The sequence below is a fragment of the Corvus brachyrhynchos genome, unplaced genomic scaffold (genome assembly GCF_000691975.1).
Source record: "Corvus brachyrhynchos isolate BGI_N302 unplaced genomic scaffold, ASM69197v1 scaffold21, whole genome shotgun sequence".
NCBI classification, from domain to species: domain Eukaryota; kingdom Metazoa; phylum Chordata; class Aves; order Passeriformes; family Corvidae; genus Corvus; species Corvus brachyrhynchos.
Genome location: NW_008236924.1, coordinates 7299594 through 7314802, shown reverse-complemented (window position 1 = coordinate 7314802; position 15209 = coordinate 7299594). Strand labels below are relative to the sequence as shown.

General features: G+C 52.5%; 1 protein-coding gene across 1 annotated transcript in view; it reads right to left on the bottom strand.

The window, feature by feature from the left end:
* The window catches only part of SH3RF2 (SH3 domain containing ring finger 2), a 26525-nt gene extending 11332 nt beyond the window's left edge, over positions 1-15193 (bottom strand). Inside the window, exons 1-3 of the mRNA XM_017728257.1 lie at positions 14110-15193; positions 3167-3424; positions 740-1063 (exon numbers count right to left, since the gene is read on the bottom strand). Of these exons, the coding sequence (XP_017583746.1) occupies positions 740-1063; positions 3167-3424; positions 14110-14481 (954 nt within the window). The 5' untranslated portion in view covers positions 14482-15193. The remainder of the gene's footprint in view (positions 1-739; positions 1064-3166; positions 3425-14109) is intronic.
* Positions 15194-15209: the final 16 nt, after the last annotated feature.

Here is a 15209-nt window from a genome sequence, read left to right as displayed (position 1 = left end):
GGCTTTCCCAGCAGTGTGCTGCTGCTGCCTGTGCCTGGGGTGCAGCCCCCTGCTCCCTCGGCCTCGCAGGTACCCTGGAAGTGCCTACCTGGGCTTGCAAAGGAATCTCGGCTCTGCAGCTCAGTCATCGCAGCCCAAACCCCGAGACGGAAAGGGAAAGCTGCATCCTGTGCAGCCCCAGAAATGGCACAGATTCCCCTGCAAACCTCTGGGAGCAACACTGCTGTTTGAAAGCAAGGAATTTCCAACCCTTCTAAGGCCAAATCATAACATGTTCCCTCTCTTGTTTCTGCTGTTGGCAGTAGTTCACACTGAGACTTTTGGGTAAAGTCCCTTCGGGGGTGTGAGACAAGATACAGTTTCAGTTGAATTATGGAACTACTGTAGGGTTTCATTTCCCTTCCAAAACCCAGGATATCACATCCCAGCTCTCTGCAGGCTGGTGCTCAGTACAAAGTGCCTGCCTGGACATGGACTGCCAGGGGCTGGGTGATTGCTCTATAAAATGTTGGAGCAACCTTCAATATGAAAGATGCCATATAAATGTAAAAAACCCCTTTTTCTCCCATTTCAGCTATCTGTGAAGATTCTATACTCAGATCTTTAGTCAGTGTGGGAAGAAGGAATGAGACTCTTCTGCCTCGAGCAGATGAAGTCCCAAAGGTCAGCGTACGTTTCTATCAGCCCCAGCTTCAGCATGCCTCGGGATCACCCCAGACCGGCACTGCCGCTGCCTTACCTGGAGAGGGGTCCCGTAGGGGAACTCCGCTTTCTCGCTGCTCTGGGTGGCCACGGTGGGGTTGCTGGAGCTGATGAGCACAGGGGAGCTGATCTCCAGCGCGGGGCGGTCGGCGGGCGCGTGGACCATGCGGTTCAGGGTGTTGAGGGCTGTGGTGATGGAGAACTGCCGCAGACTTTTCCGTCTGGAGTCAGGCACCTTGGGGAAAGCCACCGAATCGGCGGCCTTGGCCTTGGGAGACGCCGTTCGCAGGGACGCGCCCTTAAACTGGGGGGACCAGTGGCTTTTGGTGGCCTGCAGGAGCTGCTGAGTGGGGGTGCTTGGCTGGAAGAGACAACAAGAGACGTAATGGGGTTTCAGAAGTTACACCTGGCACAGCCCCCAACTGCTCTGTTTCCCCTTTCCCATCTGGCAGCAGAACTGCAGGCAGGGTTCAGGTGGCATTACAGGTTATCTTTAAAATCTTGAGGCTCTGTCATTTCTCTCATCTGTTGTCAGTGACAAATTCTGGGAGTAAAATTCCTGATTCAAAGCTGAAAGCAAAATTAAAACTGGTTTGAAAAACCTGTGCTAAGACAAGGGGTTACTGAGGATGAGTGCTCCCCTCATGTTCCTTGTCCAAAGCTTTTGCTGGCAGAGGTGCAGGGAGAGCTGTACTTAATAACTCTAACTGGGTGCTTGGCTGGAAGAGACAACAAGAGACGTGATGGGGTTTCAGAAGTTACACCTGGCACAGCCCCCAACTGCTCTGTTTCCCCTTTCCCATCTGGCAGCAGAACTGCAGGCAGGGTTCAGGTGGCATTACAGGTTATCTTTAAAATCTTGAGGCTCTGTCATTTCTCTCATCTGTTGTCAGTGACAAATTCTGGGAGTAAAATTCCTGATTCAAAGCTGAAAGCAAAATTAAAACTGGTTTGAAAAACCTGTGCTAAGACAAGGGGTTACTGAGGATGAGTGCTCCCCTCATGTTCCTTGTCCAAAGCTTTTGCTGGCAGAGGTGCAGGGAGAGCTGTACTTAATAACTCTAACTCTGAATTAGAAGGGATGTTTAGACTCATCGTCCTTTCCCCGTCTGTGCTGGCACATGTTGGTGCATCTTGCAGCAGGACACCCAAGCCCTGCAGCTGACGATACGGCATGGGCTCAGAGAGGCCCTCACTGATGGTGGCATTCCCAGAAGGATTAGATCCACCCAGTTCCATCCCTGTCAGCTTGAACATTCATGGCTTGATGCTGCTTCCACTGAAAAAATCCTGGCTTGTGAAGGATTGGAGTTAATGAGGGAGAGGCAGGCCCCAGGTTTGCATATGGGCAGTGTTCACACAGTATTTCTTAGAAACTGCTGATCAGGGTGTTAGTAGCAGAGGGCATGTGGTGACAGTGTTTTTCACCACGATGGGTGCCAGAGGAATTAATCATGATTTACTGCTGACATCAATGAGTTGCAAAACTTGGAGATTCTCACCCACTCGTGGGAGGCAATGTGCTCAATGCCTGGCATGGACAGGGAGACCGTGGCAGGAGAGGTACAGGTGGCTCCCAGACTTTGTTATTTTACAACAGGTGTGGTTTTCTCATTTTCCCTCTTCAAAACAAGGTTAAAGCCCACAGTGTGTGTGTAGGTACACATGTGCCACGGCCGTCCTGTCATTTCTCTGTGTGAGCAAACTTTAGCCTAAACTGGAAACATTTTTCTGCCTATCTAAATACCAGGAGACATGATAAAATGGGGCACAAACTGCATGTCAGAGCCAGGAGAGCCTCGTGTCTCCCACAGTAGCCCTACCTTTGCCTTCTCTAGAATTAATTTCTAATTCCTTGGTGGCTCTATGTGTCCCTTAACTAACTTGTGTCTGTTAATGCCAGACTTGAATAAGTCATTACTGAAGCTAAAATGATTTCATTAAATGAAAAGACATTTAAAAAATATATTAGAGCTTCAAATAAGATGTTTTGCTTGTGTCCTCCTGTAAAACAGCCACAAAGCAGAGCTTGCTGTAATTATGGGCATTACAAGTATTAATTTTATTTCTAGGAACTGGTGCCGGTGTCATTTACACCCTGCATCTCAAGCTAAACTGCACAACACAATTAATGTCTAGACCAGCGCTGGCAAAATTCTGCCAGGGAGCGGGTGGCTGGAAGGTCTCTGGAACCGCAGCCCCGGGAACGCCGCCTGGGACGCGCTGAGCTGGCGCCGGCCGAGGCCGGGGGCCACCTGCATCCCTCTCTGGATGCTCTTCGTCACCCTCTGTGCCCACGGGGCAATCGGAGCGGAGGGTTAACTGCTGGCAGCAGTGTCTGAAGGGGCTTGGGAACCCTCCTGACACCTGAGAGGAGCTGCGGGGGAGCTGGGGAGCCGCAGAGCCCCGCGCGGTCCAGGGCAGCGCCCCGCGCCCGTCCGCGTCCCGGTGCTGCGGGTGGTACCTTGTGGAAGGGCAGGCTGTCCTTGTTTTCCGCCTTGTCCCGGCTCCGCAGGTCGAGGCCGTAGAGTGGGCGAGGCAGGGGCAGGTGCTTGATGACCTGCACGGAGCTGGCTGGGAAAACGCCGCTGGTGCCGTTGGCCTCGCCCAGGTACCAGTTCTCATCCAGCTGCCGCAGCAGCACGATGGTGTCCCCCTTGTTGAAGCGCAGCTCCCCGGGGCTGTGCCCGCGGTAGGTGTACAGAGCCCTGGCTCGGGGCACCTGGGGGGACAAGAAACAGCCCCTGCGGTTTGTCTGACACAGACAGAATTCCCCAAAAGCATTAATGGGAGAAAAATGCAGAGGTCTAAGGCTTAAGCATGCATTTATTAGGATTAACTACCCACATCCTTTCTTGATGGGTTTTACTAATGAAGACAAGCTCCCAAATACTTATGCTAAGTTTGTATCAAGATGAAAAGCAGGCTGGACTTGTTTAAGAATATTAAGAAATGGTTAAGGCCTTAAACTAGTCTTCCCATGGGATCTTACTGCCTGCTGTAAGGGCTACTCCAACACAATGTCTATTTTAATGACCCAGGTATTTCTATTTCAGAAGGACTGGGGTCACAGCCATCATCCAGCTGTCCTGGTGGCTGTCACCTGCCAGGAGAACACAGCAGAGCAAGCTGAGTGCAGGTTCTGTGCTCCCATGGTTCTATCCCTGCTTTAACACGTGACTCTGGGTTTATTTCAGCCTTTTCCTGGGTTATGGGAAGAGGTGGCTTAATGTTATCATCGTTGCAGTATAATATGACATAGAAGGGACATGCCACACCCAGAAGAGATGCAGGGACTTTACAATCTTGACTCTCACCAAAATGAAATTACAAAGTTCCCCTAAAACGACTGCTGTGCAGAGCCCTGCCTGTACCAGAGCTCTGTGTGGAGCTCCTGTCCTCCCCGCAGTGAGGGCTCCCAGGCACAGTGCAGCCCTACATTTTAAGGGGATAACCCAAATGCTGAGCTGCATTCCTGGCCTCTTAGCTGGTGGCACAGCTGTGTGAGCTCTGTGCTGGGAAGCTGGGAAGCTGAGATTGTCCCTAGCTCTAGAGCCCTGATCAGCTTTAAGCAGAAGAGCCAGTGCCCAGGGACAAGAGGCTGTTCAGCTGCTTCCTCACTGGTCTCTGCACGTCTGGCTTGTCCCTCTGCTCTCTTTAGAGGCTGCCAAGTGCTGTGGCCTGGTGAGGACCGTGCTCTGCAGTTTCTCCAAGCCACAGTCACCCCCTCCCGCTGATCTCACAGGAGACAGTACTTCTGTACCAGTGACACATTCCAGCTTTTCCTGCCTTTTACTGTGCATTTCCCCAAATCCACCTGTGTCTGTGACCTGGGCTCAGGCAGGACTCCTGCAGGGCTCCCTCTCTCTCAGCCACTTTTGAGAGGTCAGGAAGGTAGAAGTGAGAAACTCAACGTTAGTTTCCAGAAGTGTGGAAAAGATTGAATTTCGCATGGAAATTCTTAAGTTTTTGGAAAGAGGGCATCTTCCAGCATCCCCAAACCCTGATGCCTGGTAGGGAAAAGGAACCAAGAAAAAAATTTCAGGTACTGCTTTTACTTCAAAGCCTTTGAAATGGGAAGCAATTAGTTTAATGTTTAGTTCTAATTAAGTCATTCTCTCTCTTAATTTGTGCTCATAGTAAACACATGTGCTTGGCTCAGTGACACTGACAGCACATGGCTGGGAGAAGAGAAATGGGGAAAGTGAGACTTGGGCCAGTGTTGCTCTCCATCAGAAAAACAGGGATCATGTCCGTGCCAGGGCCATGGAGACTCCCTGCAAACAAACACCTGGATATTTGTGCTTTCCCATGAGAGACAGACCGTGGGGATAGAGAACATGGACAGCAGCTCTCCTTCAGAACCACTTGGGGACACACTTGCTGGTGTTACACAAGGATGAGGAGCACAGACCTTGGATTGCCTCAGGAGCAACCAGAAAACAAACAGGACTTGTACAAAGTGCGAGAACAGGGCTTGGAAAGGAGGAGCAACAATGTCTGGGATGTGAGGGAACAGCAGGATACAGCAAAACATTAAAGGCAGCATGAATGAGTTATGGAAATATATTGAAAATAAGAGAAACTCTGAAATTAAATGCATACTTGGTACTAACTGGGAACAGGGAGCAAGCAACAGGGTGCTGAGATTCTGGAATATTCTTTCTTCAGCAGGCAAAGGGATGAGACAGGAGGGCAGACTGGGATAAACACCCGAAAACCAGGTGTGTTTGTGGTGTTAGGGCTGGCTGAACACATCCCCCCACTTGGATGTATGGATGGTTGGATGAATGGGCTCTTTCTTCCTCTAACCACACTCACAACCTTCAGCTTTCCCCCTCCTCCTTAACCCTTCCCTCACACTTTTCCGCCCTTTCAAATCTCCCAACCCAAGTCAGCTTTTTCCAAAGTCTGTTGGTTTTGCTATTTTAAATTTTTTTAAAAAAAAAATTGTTTGGCTGCTCAGATACTGAGCCAAAAATATCCCATCGATTTCCCAGTTTTATTTAGGACATAAACTAAGCCTTTACCTACCCACAGGGAGCAACTAATGTGGTTTTTACTGTACAGGCCCATCACAAAATAAAGCTGCAAGCTTAAGATTTCAGAAAGACATGCAGAGTCCCTGCTTTTTAACGTGTTTGGAGGGTGTAGGAAAGAACAACTGAACCACCCTGTGGCAGCCACGGTGCTGGAGCTGGGGTCGGGCAGCAGAGCTCCTGTGGGCGGCTGGTCTCACAGCCCATCATCGCTGTCCTGTGGCTGCAGGTCTGATCTGATCTGATCCCTGCGTCAGTTTGGGCTGGTTTCTGTCCACTCCTGGGTGTCCCAGATCCTCTTCAAGGGATCTGTTTTGCTTTATTTAAAGTAGGTTAATTGCAAAGGCAGAAACTGGGGTGCTAATTAACCTGGCGATAAAGACAAGGAGTGCCTGGGGGTGGCTCACTCCGGGCTGAGGGCAGAGGGAGAGGCTTTCTCGGGCCAGAACGTGGTCCTGGCAGGGGGGAGAAAGGACCTGCTTTGTTTTGATGGAGTCTTCTCCTGTTAGCATGTCCAGTTGCTTTTAATTAATCCAAAGCAGCATTTCCTTTTTGCAGGGTGGTAGTGGCAGCAAAATGTTCAGTCAAGTATTGCACACGCAGCCCGGTCCCTAGTGCAAGCTGGGCATCTGTGTGAACATCCTGAAGAGAAAACACTGGGAGCAGCTTTGTGAAACCTAAAGGTTGCTGGAAATTTGTGTAGAGTATTGCTGCCCAGTAGCAGAGAAACTACAGTGAAGAGACCCGTTTTCTGGGTGCCTGTAACTTTTTTCGATGCTGCCTCATTTTTCTGATTTTCCCCTCTGTTTTCTCCTCCATCACACGTGAGTGAGACCCAGGAGCGACTTCAGGCTGCCAGAGCGGCCGAGCCCCAGGTGCCCCCTGCCATGGGGCTGCCTGCAGACAGCGTGGGAGTGCCCCAGGGAGACAAGGCAGCGGGTAATGCCCGGTGTGCAGCACAACTCCCTTGCATCAGCACCATCTCTGGGGGAGATGCTTTTCTCTCCTTGGCCGCTCTGCCAGCAGGGATGGTCATGGCAGATGCACTTCAACTCCTTGTCCCCATTCTCAGTGGATTTGAGGCAAATAACGGAGAAAAGATTTTATTTTTTTCCACTATTTTTGGCATTTGGCATCGGTTGTGCCGGGCAGCCATCCAATGCCTCTGAGTCTCCCTCCGCACAAAACAAAGATTAAAAATATGTACATGTGTGTGAGGAAGCAATTTGGGGCATCTCTTCCTAGCAGAGAAATGCACTCCGTAATTATCTGAAATGAGCTGGTTATAACTCCTCACGATTGGCAGCAGGGGACTCATGTAAGACCCGTACTCAGAGCATGGGAATTTACAAAAAAGAGAAGGAGAAGCAGCGTGTGAGGCTGGCTGGGGAGTCGATCACTGGGAGCAAAGGCAGGAGCACAGGGAAGAGGAGAGGCTGCTGATGGAAGCTGGGAATGCCCCTAAACCTTGTCCCAGGCAACTCCCTTTAAAACCACCCCGAGGAGCAGTGCAGTCCTCTGGCAACAGCAGCTCTGCTTGAGGAGACGGAGCTGCAGCCTGGATCCCCCAGGGGAGCATGAGGCCGAGGCCATGAATGCATCTGTGCTGGGATCCACTGGCTCCTGCACCCACTCCCAAGCACGGCTCAGTGAGACACAGCTGGTGACGCTGGGTGGGATCCTTCTGTGTCCCCGAGGCTCCAACCTCACCACCATCGCTGACAGCGTGGGTGGACGTGTGGGACAAGCGACATGTGGATCCTTGGGACAGCTCCTTGCTCTGGATGTCCAGGGCTGCTTCCTTCTGATTTACTGCCACTGCCTGATGCAGCATTGGAGCTGGTCCCCAAACCTCGGCAGGCGTCCTGCTGATTCCAGCGGTGGGGATGCTGCTGGCATGGATCAGGAATGGCCTCAGATGGGCTTGGACTGGTGTTTTTCCAGCTTTGATTTTCCTAACCCCGTGCAGGGAATGCCCTGGAGCAGCTTCCCCCTGTGCCCTGTTCTGCTGAATGTCTCTGCAGTAAATCCCAAGGGACCGATCCCAACCTGGATTTCATGGCCCCACAGGGACGCCATCCTTTATCTTCCCAAGGACCTCGTGCAGGAGACAGGACAGCACTGGGCAGCGTGAGTGCTCACCCTCAGGCAGCCAGTGACTCCAGGACAGATCTGAGGGCACAGCCCAGGCCATGCTCCTGATGAGCTGTGACACTGAGCAGGTGGAGCTGGGTATTATCCACACACTGACACTGAAGGACATGGACATGCTGGCTTTTTGTAGAGATGATCAATAACATCTGCATCCATTCTGACTACTGAGAGCCGCCTCCAACATCCTGCCACAACTGCCCATGTCTCCATGGGATGAATGAGCCCCATCTCCTGCTTGTGTGCTCAGCTAGCACAGTTCAGGGCTCTGCAGGATCCAGGTGGATGAAAAGAGCTATTTGAATGTAAATTAATTGCCATTACAATTCTGTTTTTCTGCATTTTGGCAGAGGAGATAACTTCAGCCTTGTCACAGAGAACAAAACCTTCAAAAATGAACTTGTCATTTCAATCTCTTCATGTAATTATATTCTGAGGATTCAGACAGTTGGGTGGTTTCTGCATTATTTCTTCCCTGAGGAGGATTGTTCCTGTCTTCCAAGCACACGTAGACTGTGTGCACCAGGGAGAACAAAGCCAGTCCCTCCTGCTCACGTCAGCCCTGGAGTTGCCCCATTCCTTCCTGGGCCTGCCCAAATGGGAGGCTAGCACTGGCCATGGCTAATGCTGGTGGCCACCTGCTCCTGAGCCAATTGGCCATCATGGGGAGATGATGGAGATGTGAATTGTATGGATTTAGCTGTTTTTGTGCTGCTCCATCTGCATGGCTGCAGCTGCTGGGGCAATGGCAGAGGGACTGGGAGCACTTACCCCCTCTGCTCACTCACAGCCCTGGGCTGCCACTGCATCAAGGCTCATGTCACTTTTGAACGTGGCCTGTTGTAGTTCTGGCTTTGGAATGCAAAGGTGACATGGAAAATGGGGAAAATGATTAAAGAAAACACAGAGCAGCTTCTCTGATGGAGAAGATGAGAGATGCTGAGGCACCACTGCTGGCACCCAACCCCGAGAGGAATGCCTGGCTATGTGTTGGTGATGCCCCCACGGCTCCCAGGGAGGACACAGCTGGATCAGGCTTCACTTTGCCTCTGTGAAACACTGGGGACGTTCAGGGGAGCAGGAGGAATGCCCAAGGCTGGAGCTGGGCCTGAGTGTGGCTTTGCTCCTGGGTGCTGGCAGAGCCACAGGGGCACAGGGAGAGCAGGGACAGGCCTGTAAGAGGAAAGAGAGGAGCTGGCAGGGGGATGCTGGGGCCCGGGTCCTGGCGAGCTCAAGCTGCAGTGTCTGCATGAAACCCTTTCATGCCTCTTGGCTCGCTGCTGCTCTATCAGATGTGTCTGTGCTGCCGTCAGCAGTCCCGGGCAGTGGTTAAGTTGTGTGTCATGGGTTTAAGCTGCACAGAAAACAAACTCTGTCAGCCCTCGGCATGCCCAGTCATGATGCTCTGCCTCAGCACCACTATTCTCAGAAGAGGCTGTTTATTGTGTGGGGAGGAAACCTGCATCCTGCTCCCTCCTCCTGCTGCTCCTGAGCCCTCTCCCTGCTGGTTCAGTGCCCTCCCTGTGCTGGGAAAGGGAGCGCTGATGTGGCTCCTCAGCCAGCGCTGCCAGCCCTGAGCAACACGGCCACCTCTGCCAGTGGGCACTGGACCTGGGCACTCCGCAAGCCGAGACGGTGCTGGCAGCAGGGAAAGCCCTCACGTCTCTCAGGACACCGCTACCTCCAACCCTGGCACACTGCAGAGCTGCACGGGAGTGTGCCTCCTCCCCACCCTTCCCTCTAGAGGGAAAACACAAACTCAGGCCAGCGACCAACTCCATGGACCCAGGGACAGCGGCCAGCAACCAGCGGGGAAAATGTGAGAAGAGGAGGACTCAGACTTTGAGGCTCCTGGCTGACCACGGCACTGCGCAGGTGAGCTCGCGGAGGAGCCCTGCTGTGCTATTCCTGACTCGCCATCTGAGCCTGACTCATTGCCTTGGAAACAAATTAAAACACTTTAATGTGTTTGCAGCTTGGTACCTAATTTTGTAAAACCAGGGAAACTGGCTCCTGCTGTTGGCCATGGAGGTCTTTGGGCTTTTCACCACCCGAGGTACCACCCAGGAGTGCCCTGTGCCCGGTCTGCTGCTCACACAGCTTTTGGGGCGTGTGTTGTCCATCAGTCTATGTTGAGGTGACCTCACTCTCTTTGCAGTAGATAAAAGTGCTAAAACTACATGCAAAGGGAGAAAGCACACCAATGTCCAGCACAAGGTGCCACCAGCACTGTGGGAGCAGCTTCTCGTTCTGTTAGAACGCAACAAACCCTGATGGGACATGGCAGTGGAGGAGACTTGGGACAAATCCTTTCTCAGAAAGGCCGTTAAGAGCACACAGAATTCTGCAGCCAAATGAAGCATCTCCATGTCCAGCTGAGGGGCTCTGTGGCACACCCCCACCAACCCCAGCAGCTGTGGGGTGCGAGGATGCTCAGGTGGGAAAGGAGCTGGCACCACCACCTCGGGCAGAGCCCAGGCCTGGGCAGCATCTGCAGGTGTGTGACATCCCCACAGCGCTTGTCCAGCCCAAGGGGATGTGACACACATTTTGAGGTCATTGCTGTGAATACACAGGAACTGCTGGAGGTTTTGGGAGGATGGGGAAGGGGGTTGGCTCAGTGAGGGGGCCAGGAAACTCGCTTGCCTCTGCCAGGTTCAAACATGGAGTTCACTTTGAACAAGACTTCAAGAAGCTCCAGCAATCCAAGTCCTGTCTGTCAAACGCAGAAAGGAGTTGGAGATGATTCTGGAGGAGAAGAAAATACCAAGACGCAGGCACTATCTATAGACGTCCGTGTGAAGGTGGGACGTTGGAGTGCAGAGTATTTTTATCCCAATAGAGGTGTTATCTGTCTATCTCCCATGAAATGCTGGAAGGGGGTGTTGAGCACTCAGTTCATGCAAAGAGAAAATAGCCCAAGTCACAGTTAAATCTGCGTGGTCTGTGTTTTCCTAAGGCAAGCTGTCATACTCGGAACTTTTTCCTCTGGCTCACTGTCCCATGTTTGTTGCATGACAAAGTTCAGCACCCCAGCAGCTGTTTGGTGGCCTGGATGGAGTTTTGCCGTGTGCAGGGTGCAGCTGGGTCATCCAATCCCCCTGAAGAGGTGTGGGAGGTTCGTGCACACCTCAGCACACATGGTCTGCTTGCTCACCAGCTCACGCTGGGACTGCAGCCAGGTGAGGAGGAGCTTCAGCACAAGCTGTAACCACACCTGGCACATGCCAGGGGTGGTTCCTAAGAGTTCAAAGGCTTCAGTGTGGCTTTATTTACGCATACACCTCCCAGCAAGTCCTTTTATTCTTAAATTCCAGACAGTTTATTATGTGGAGATTCTGAAAATCCAAAATCTTGTCCTCTCTGCATTGATGTTCAAGATCTGAAGGCCTGGCCTGAGGTGCCAGGAGCAGCTGTGGGGCAGTGCAGGGGCTCAGGGGGCTGAGCAGGACCCAGCAAGGCCCGGCTGTGGTTACACACGGACAGGTCCACGTGCACAAAGCCAGCACGTGCCCACACCACGTTAGCTCACGGGAAGTGGATTCAAAAGGGATTTAAATGCCAGCAAATAAATCGCTTGGGATGGGCTGTAATTAGAAAATTCCCTGTTTTTTAACAACTGGCTCTGGGAAATTCCTGACTGCAAACCAAGTGCTATATTTGTGCTAATCCTGCAGCTCCGTGGGGGCCTGCTTGATCTTCCTGCTCAGAATGAGACGAGCTCTTGGCTTCCTGGGTGATGAGGGACTGATATTATGTTTTGCCTTCATGGATGCTCATGAGCATGAAGAGCAAAGAGCTGGCAAGGAAACATCTCTGCTGAGAGAGAAACTTTGATCAAACTTGTGATGTTCTCAGCTCCAGAGAGTAAAGGAAGTTTATTTATAGAACAGCTTTGGTAAAACCAAATGCTGGCCCCTATCCTGCATTGAGTGGTGGCTCCGGCTGCAGAGCTGTGTGGGGCACGTCAGCGGTATTTGCTTTGTAGCACAAGGTGGTGGATGGTGCTAGGGGTAATTAGCAGCTCTTGCAGATGGGGGCAGTCAGTTTTTGGGGAGCACATGACCTTCTGCTGCAGCAGCACATGGACACTGCAATTCTGAGTACTCAGGGGAGGGCTGTGGTTGGGTGAGCAGCACTGCAGGGCAGCTGCTCTCACTGTGATTCCTGACATAAAGAATCTGCTCTGAGGTTCACAAACATCTGCTTACCCAGATTCCTTCAGGTGAATACCCTGGAACACAAGCGTTCATGGGGCAGGGTGATGACAAGTCACCCTCATCACTCTCATCTTTGCACTGCACAGGCACTTTCAAATGTGTCCCTGCTGCGCTGGGTGACATGCTGCTGTCACCAAGTGCCAGCTCAGGGGAGGCTCCAAGTCCATTAACATCCCACTGGAGTACCCAAAGTAACGGCTGTCCTGAATGCAGGTATTTAAAACCACTAAAACCAAAATGTGACTAATACGTTGCATTCTTCACCTTGCAGCAGAGGATTCCAAAGTGTTTTATAATTAAGTAACTAATTAAGTCTAAGAGTATTTCAGTGTAATATATTTTATATCCCTTCCCAGACAGGCACAGGAACTCAGAGGCCTGTCCCAGTGCCAGGGAGCCAGCCACAGCCACTGCTCCCCCAGTGCTCACTGGCTCTGCTGATTCCCAGGAGTTTGGTCTTAAAATTGGTCTTAAAAGCTTTTGGGAGCTATAGATGGACGGATGTTGCCATTATATACCAGCAGCAAGTTCCTATCTGTCCTGAGAACCAGTTAAAGAAATGTGAAACAAGTGAGAGACAAGGAAACCAGACAAGTGTATTTGTGCTCTTTTATCCAGGGCCAGGGGAGTCCAGTTGGAAAACCTACAACATTCCCCTTGTCAGCTGGAATGCCACCCAGGATGGCAGTGACTGAAGCCTGTCACTGTTGGATGGTTTGTACCTTGCACGAACGGCACCAGCAGCTCCTGCAGCTCCCCTGGAGAGCTGATGGCTCCCAGCAAGGCTCTCGCTGCCACAGCAGCCCCCGTCAGAGCAGGGCCCTGTGGAGGGAGCCATCGGCAGCCCAAGGACCTGCTCCACTCTCCCCCTGGCCCCCGTGCAGCTCCCGGTGCTGCAGCCAGGCCAGTGCTCTGGGCTGGGCAAGGTCACCCACCCGCCCCCCCCGCCTGTCCCTGGCTGTGCTGTGGGAAAGGGACACGGCGCCTCTGGCTCAGGCCTGCACTGCCACACGCTCCAGTAGAACACCAGAGAGAGGAGCTCCCGAGGGATGTCTGGTTTTGGTGTGTGATCCATCCAGATCCCTCATTAACACCACAGAGATTCCCTGGGGTACACGTGCCAGCTCAAACCCACAGGACACCTGTCCCGTGCCTGCCCAGACCTTTACAGCTCCGTGCTCTGGCCAGCGCTCTGGGACTCAACAGTCCTTCCAGCCAAGCTTTTGGGTGTTATTAAAAGGTTTGTAGAGACATTGTACAGAATAGTTCAGGCAAGAGAAATGGAAATCCAGGAATATAATGTGGGAAAGGTGAAGCCACAAGTCTCTACCCTAAATTCCATCTGAGCCAAGCTCTTTTAACAGGTCTAATATCATGTCCTCATTACTCAAGAAAAGCTTTTGTATTGTTAAAGAAAATTATGGAAAGAACTTAGAATTTTAAAATTAGCCTAGTAAATCATCCCTAGGTACACTCAGTAAGTGAGTCAAATTCAGTATTTTTAACCAGTGAACCTCCAAGAACTTTGGAAGGAACAGCAGCATCATTGGGCACCCCCCTTCTTTTCCAGTGCAGGGAAACTGAGGTGCAGCTATGGAAATACCTTCTCCACCATTAACAGTTACAGCTCTGCAATTACTGACTTAAGTGCTATCAGTCAAAAGCAATGTATTTCCCGAAAGTCAAAGCACCTGAAATACCCTCAAAAGCCAGGAAGCATCTGAAAACTCTGGGAGAAAAGAGCTGCTGGGAAGTTTTTGTAAGGAGAAGAGCAGGCTGGCTTTGTCTCAGCCTGGGAGTCAATTCAATTTCTGCTGTGATGAACTTGAAATTGTCAAGTATCACATCGAAACAGCAGCCAAATTTGCAAACAAAACACTCACTCTCACTTCAAACACTCTGCAGTGCTGCTAACAGAGAAGGTTCCTGGCTCTGGGCACACAGCAGGAACCTTTCTACGCTCATGGACAGAAGAAAGAACGCAAGAACCTCCTTACCCCTTCCATGTGGATCCTGGGGTTCGTTGCCAGCCGGTGCTGATGCAGCTGTAGTCCCCTGGGGACTCTCCTGATGGAGGCGGGGGAAGACAGGACCCCTGACCTCTGGATCGAGCCAAACCTGGTGACGTTTTGTCCACACCTGACTCCATCCAGGAGGCGAATGAGGAGCAGGTTGGAGGGCAGCTGCTCAATGCTGCACAGGACGAGGGTCCTGCACTCGGGGCACCGGAGCTCCTTCTGGGATTTCAGGATCCTCTGCAGACAGGGCTTGCAGAACGTGTGCTGGCACGGCAGCACCTTTGCTGTGGCGTCGAGCTTTTCGAAGCACACGGGACACTCCAACAGGTCAAGGAGAGCCAAGTCATCCATCTTCAGTGCAGAGCCCCTTCAGTAGCGGAGCCGGGGCCATCCACACCCCACATCCACCGCAGCCGGCTGAGATGCCTCCCTGCGCCTGCGAGAACCAGATCCTGGGCTCAGGCAGCTATCCTGCACGGAGGGCGAGGGAGGAGGGAGCACGGAGCAGAGCTGCGCTGCTGGAGTGTGTAACGCAGCCACCTACATCCAGAGCTGTGCCTCGCCAGCCAATCTGCAAACGCACCCGCTGCGCTTGCAGCCCCGTTGGAAATGAGTCACTTTTGACTCAGTTGGTGCGAGGGGACGGGTCCGGGCTGGTGCCGGGGACAGGAGCCCCAGGTCCTGCTCGCCGGGCAGAGGGGCCCGGAGCTGGGCCGGGCACTCCCCGGACGCGGAGCGCAGGGCAGGCTGAGCGCTCCTGCTCCGCGCAGCAGAACTGACACGGCACGGAAAAATTCACCAGCTCAGGAGATGAGAGTCCCTGATAAACATCAGCCCCGACCTGTTTGTGCTGGGCTCGGGCTGCACTGCCGCTCGCTGCGCACATCCCTCGCACACCCACACGCCGCCTCCGCTCGCAGACAGCCCTGGCTTGGCTCGCTCCCTGCCCGCTTCCACAGCACTTCTATAAAAACTCCTTCAAACGCCACCACTCGCCGGGGGTACCTGGCAGGGCCGCGGGTGGCTCCGCGGTGCCATCCTCGCCCGGTTTGGCTGCCTCAGCTCGCTGGAGCAACTCC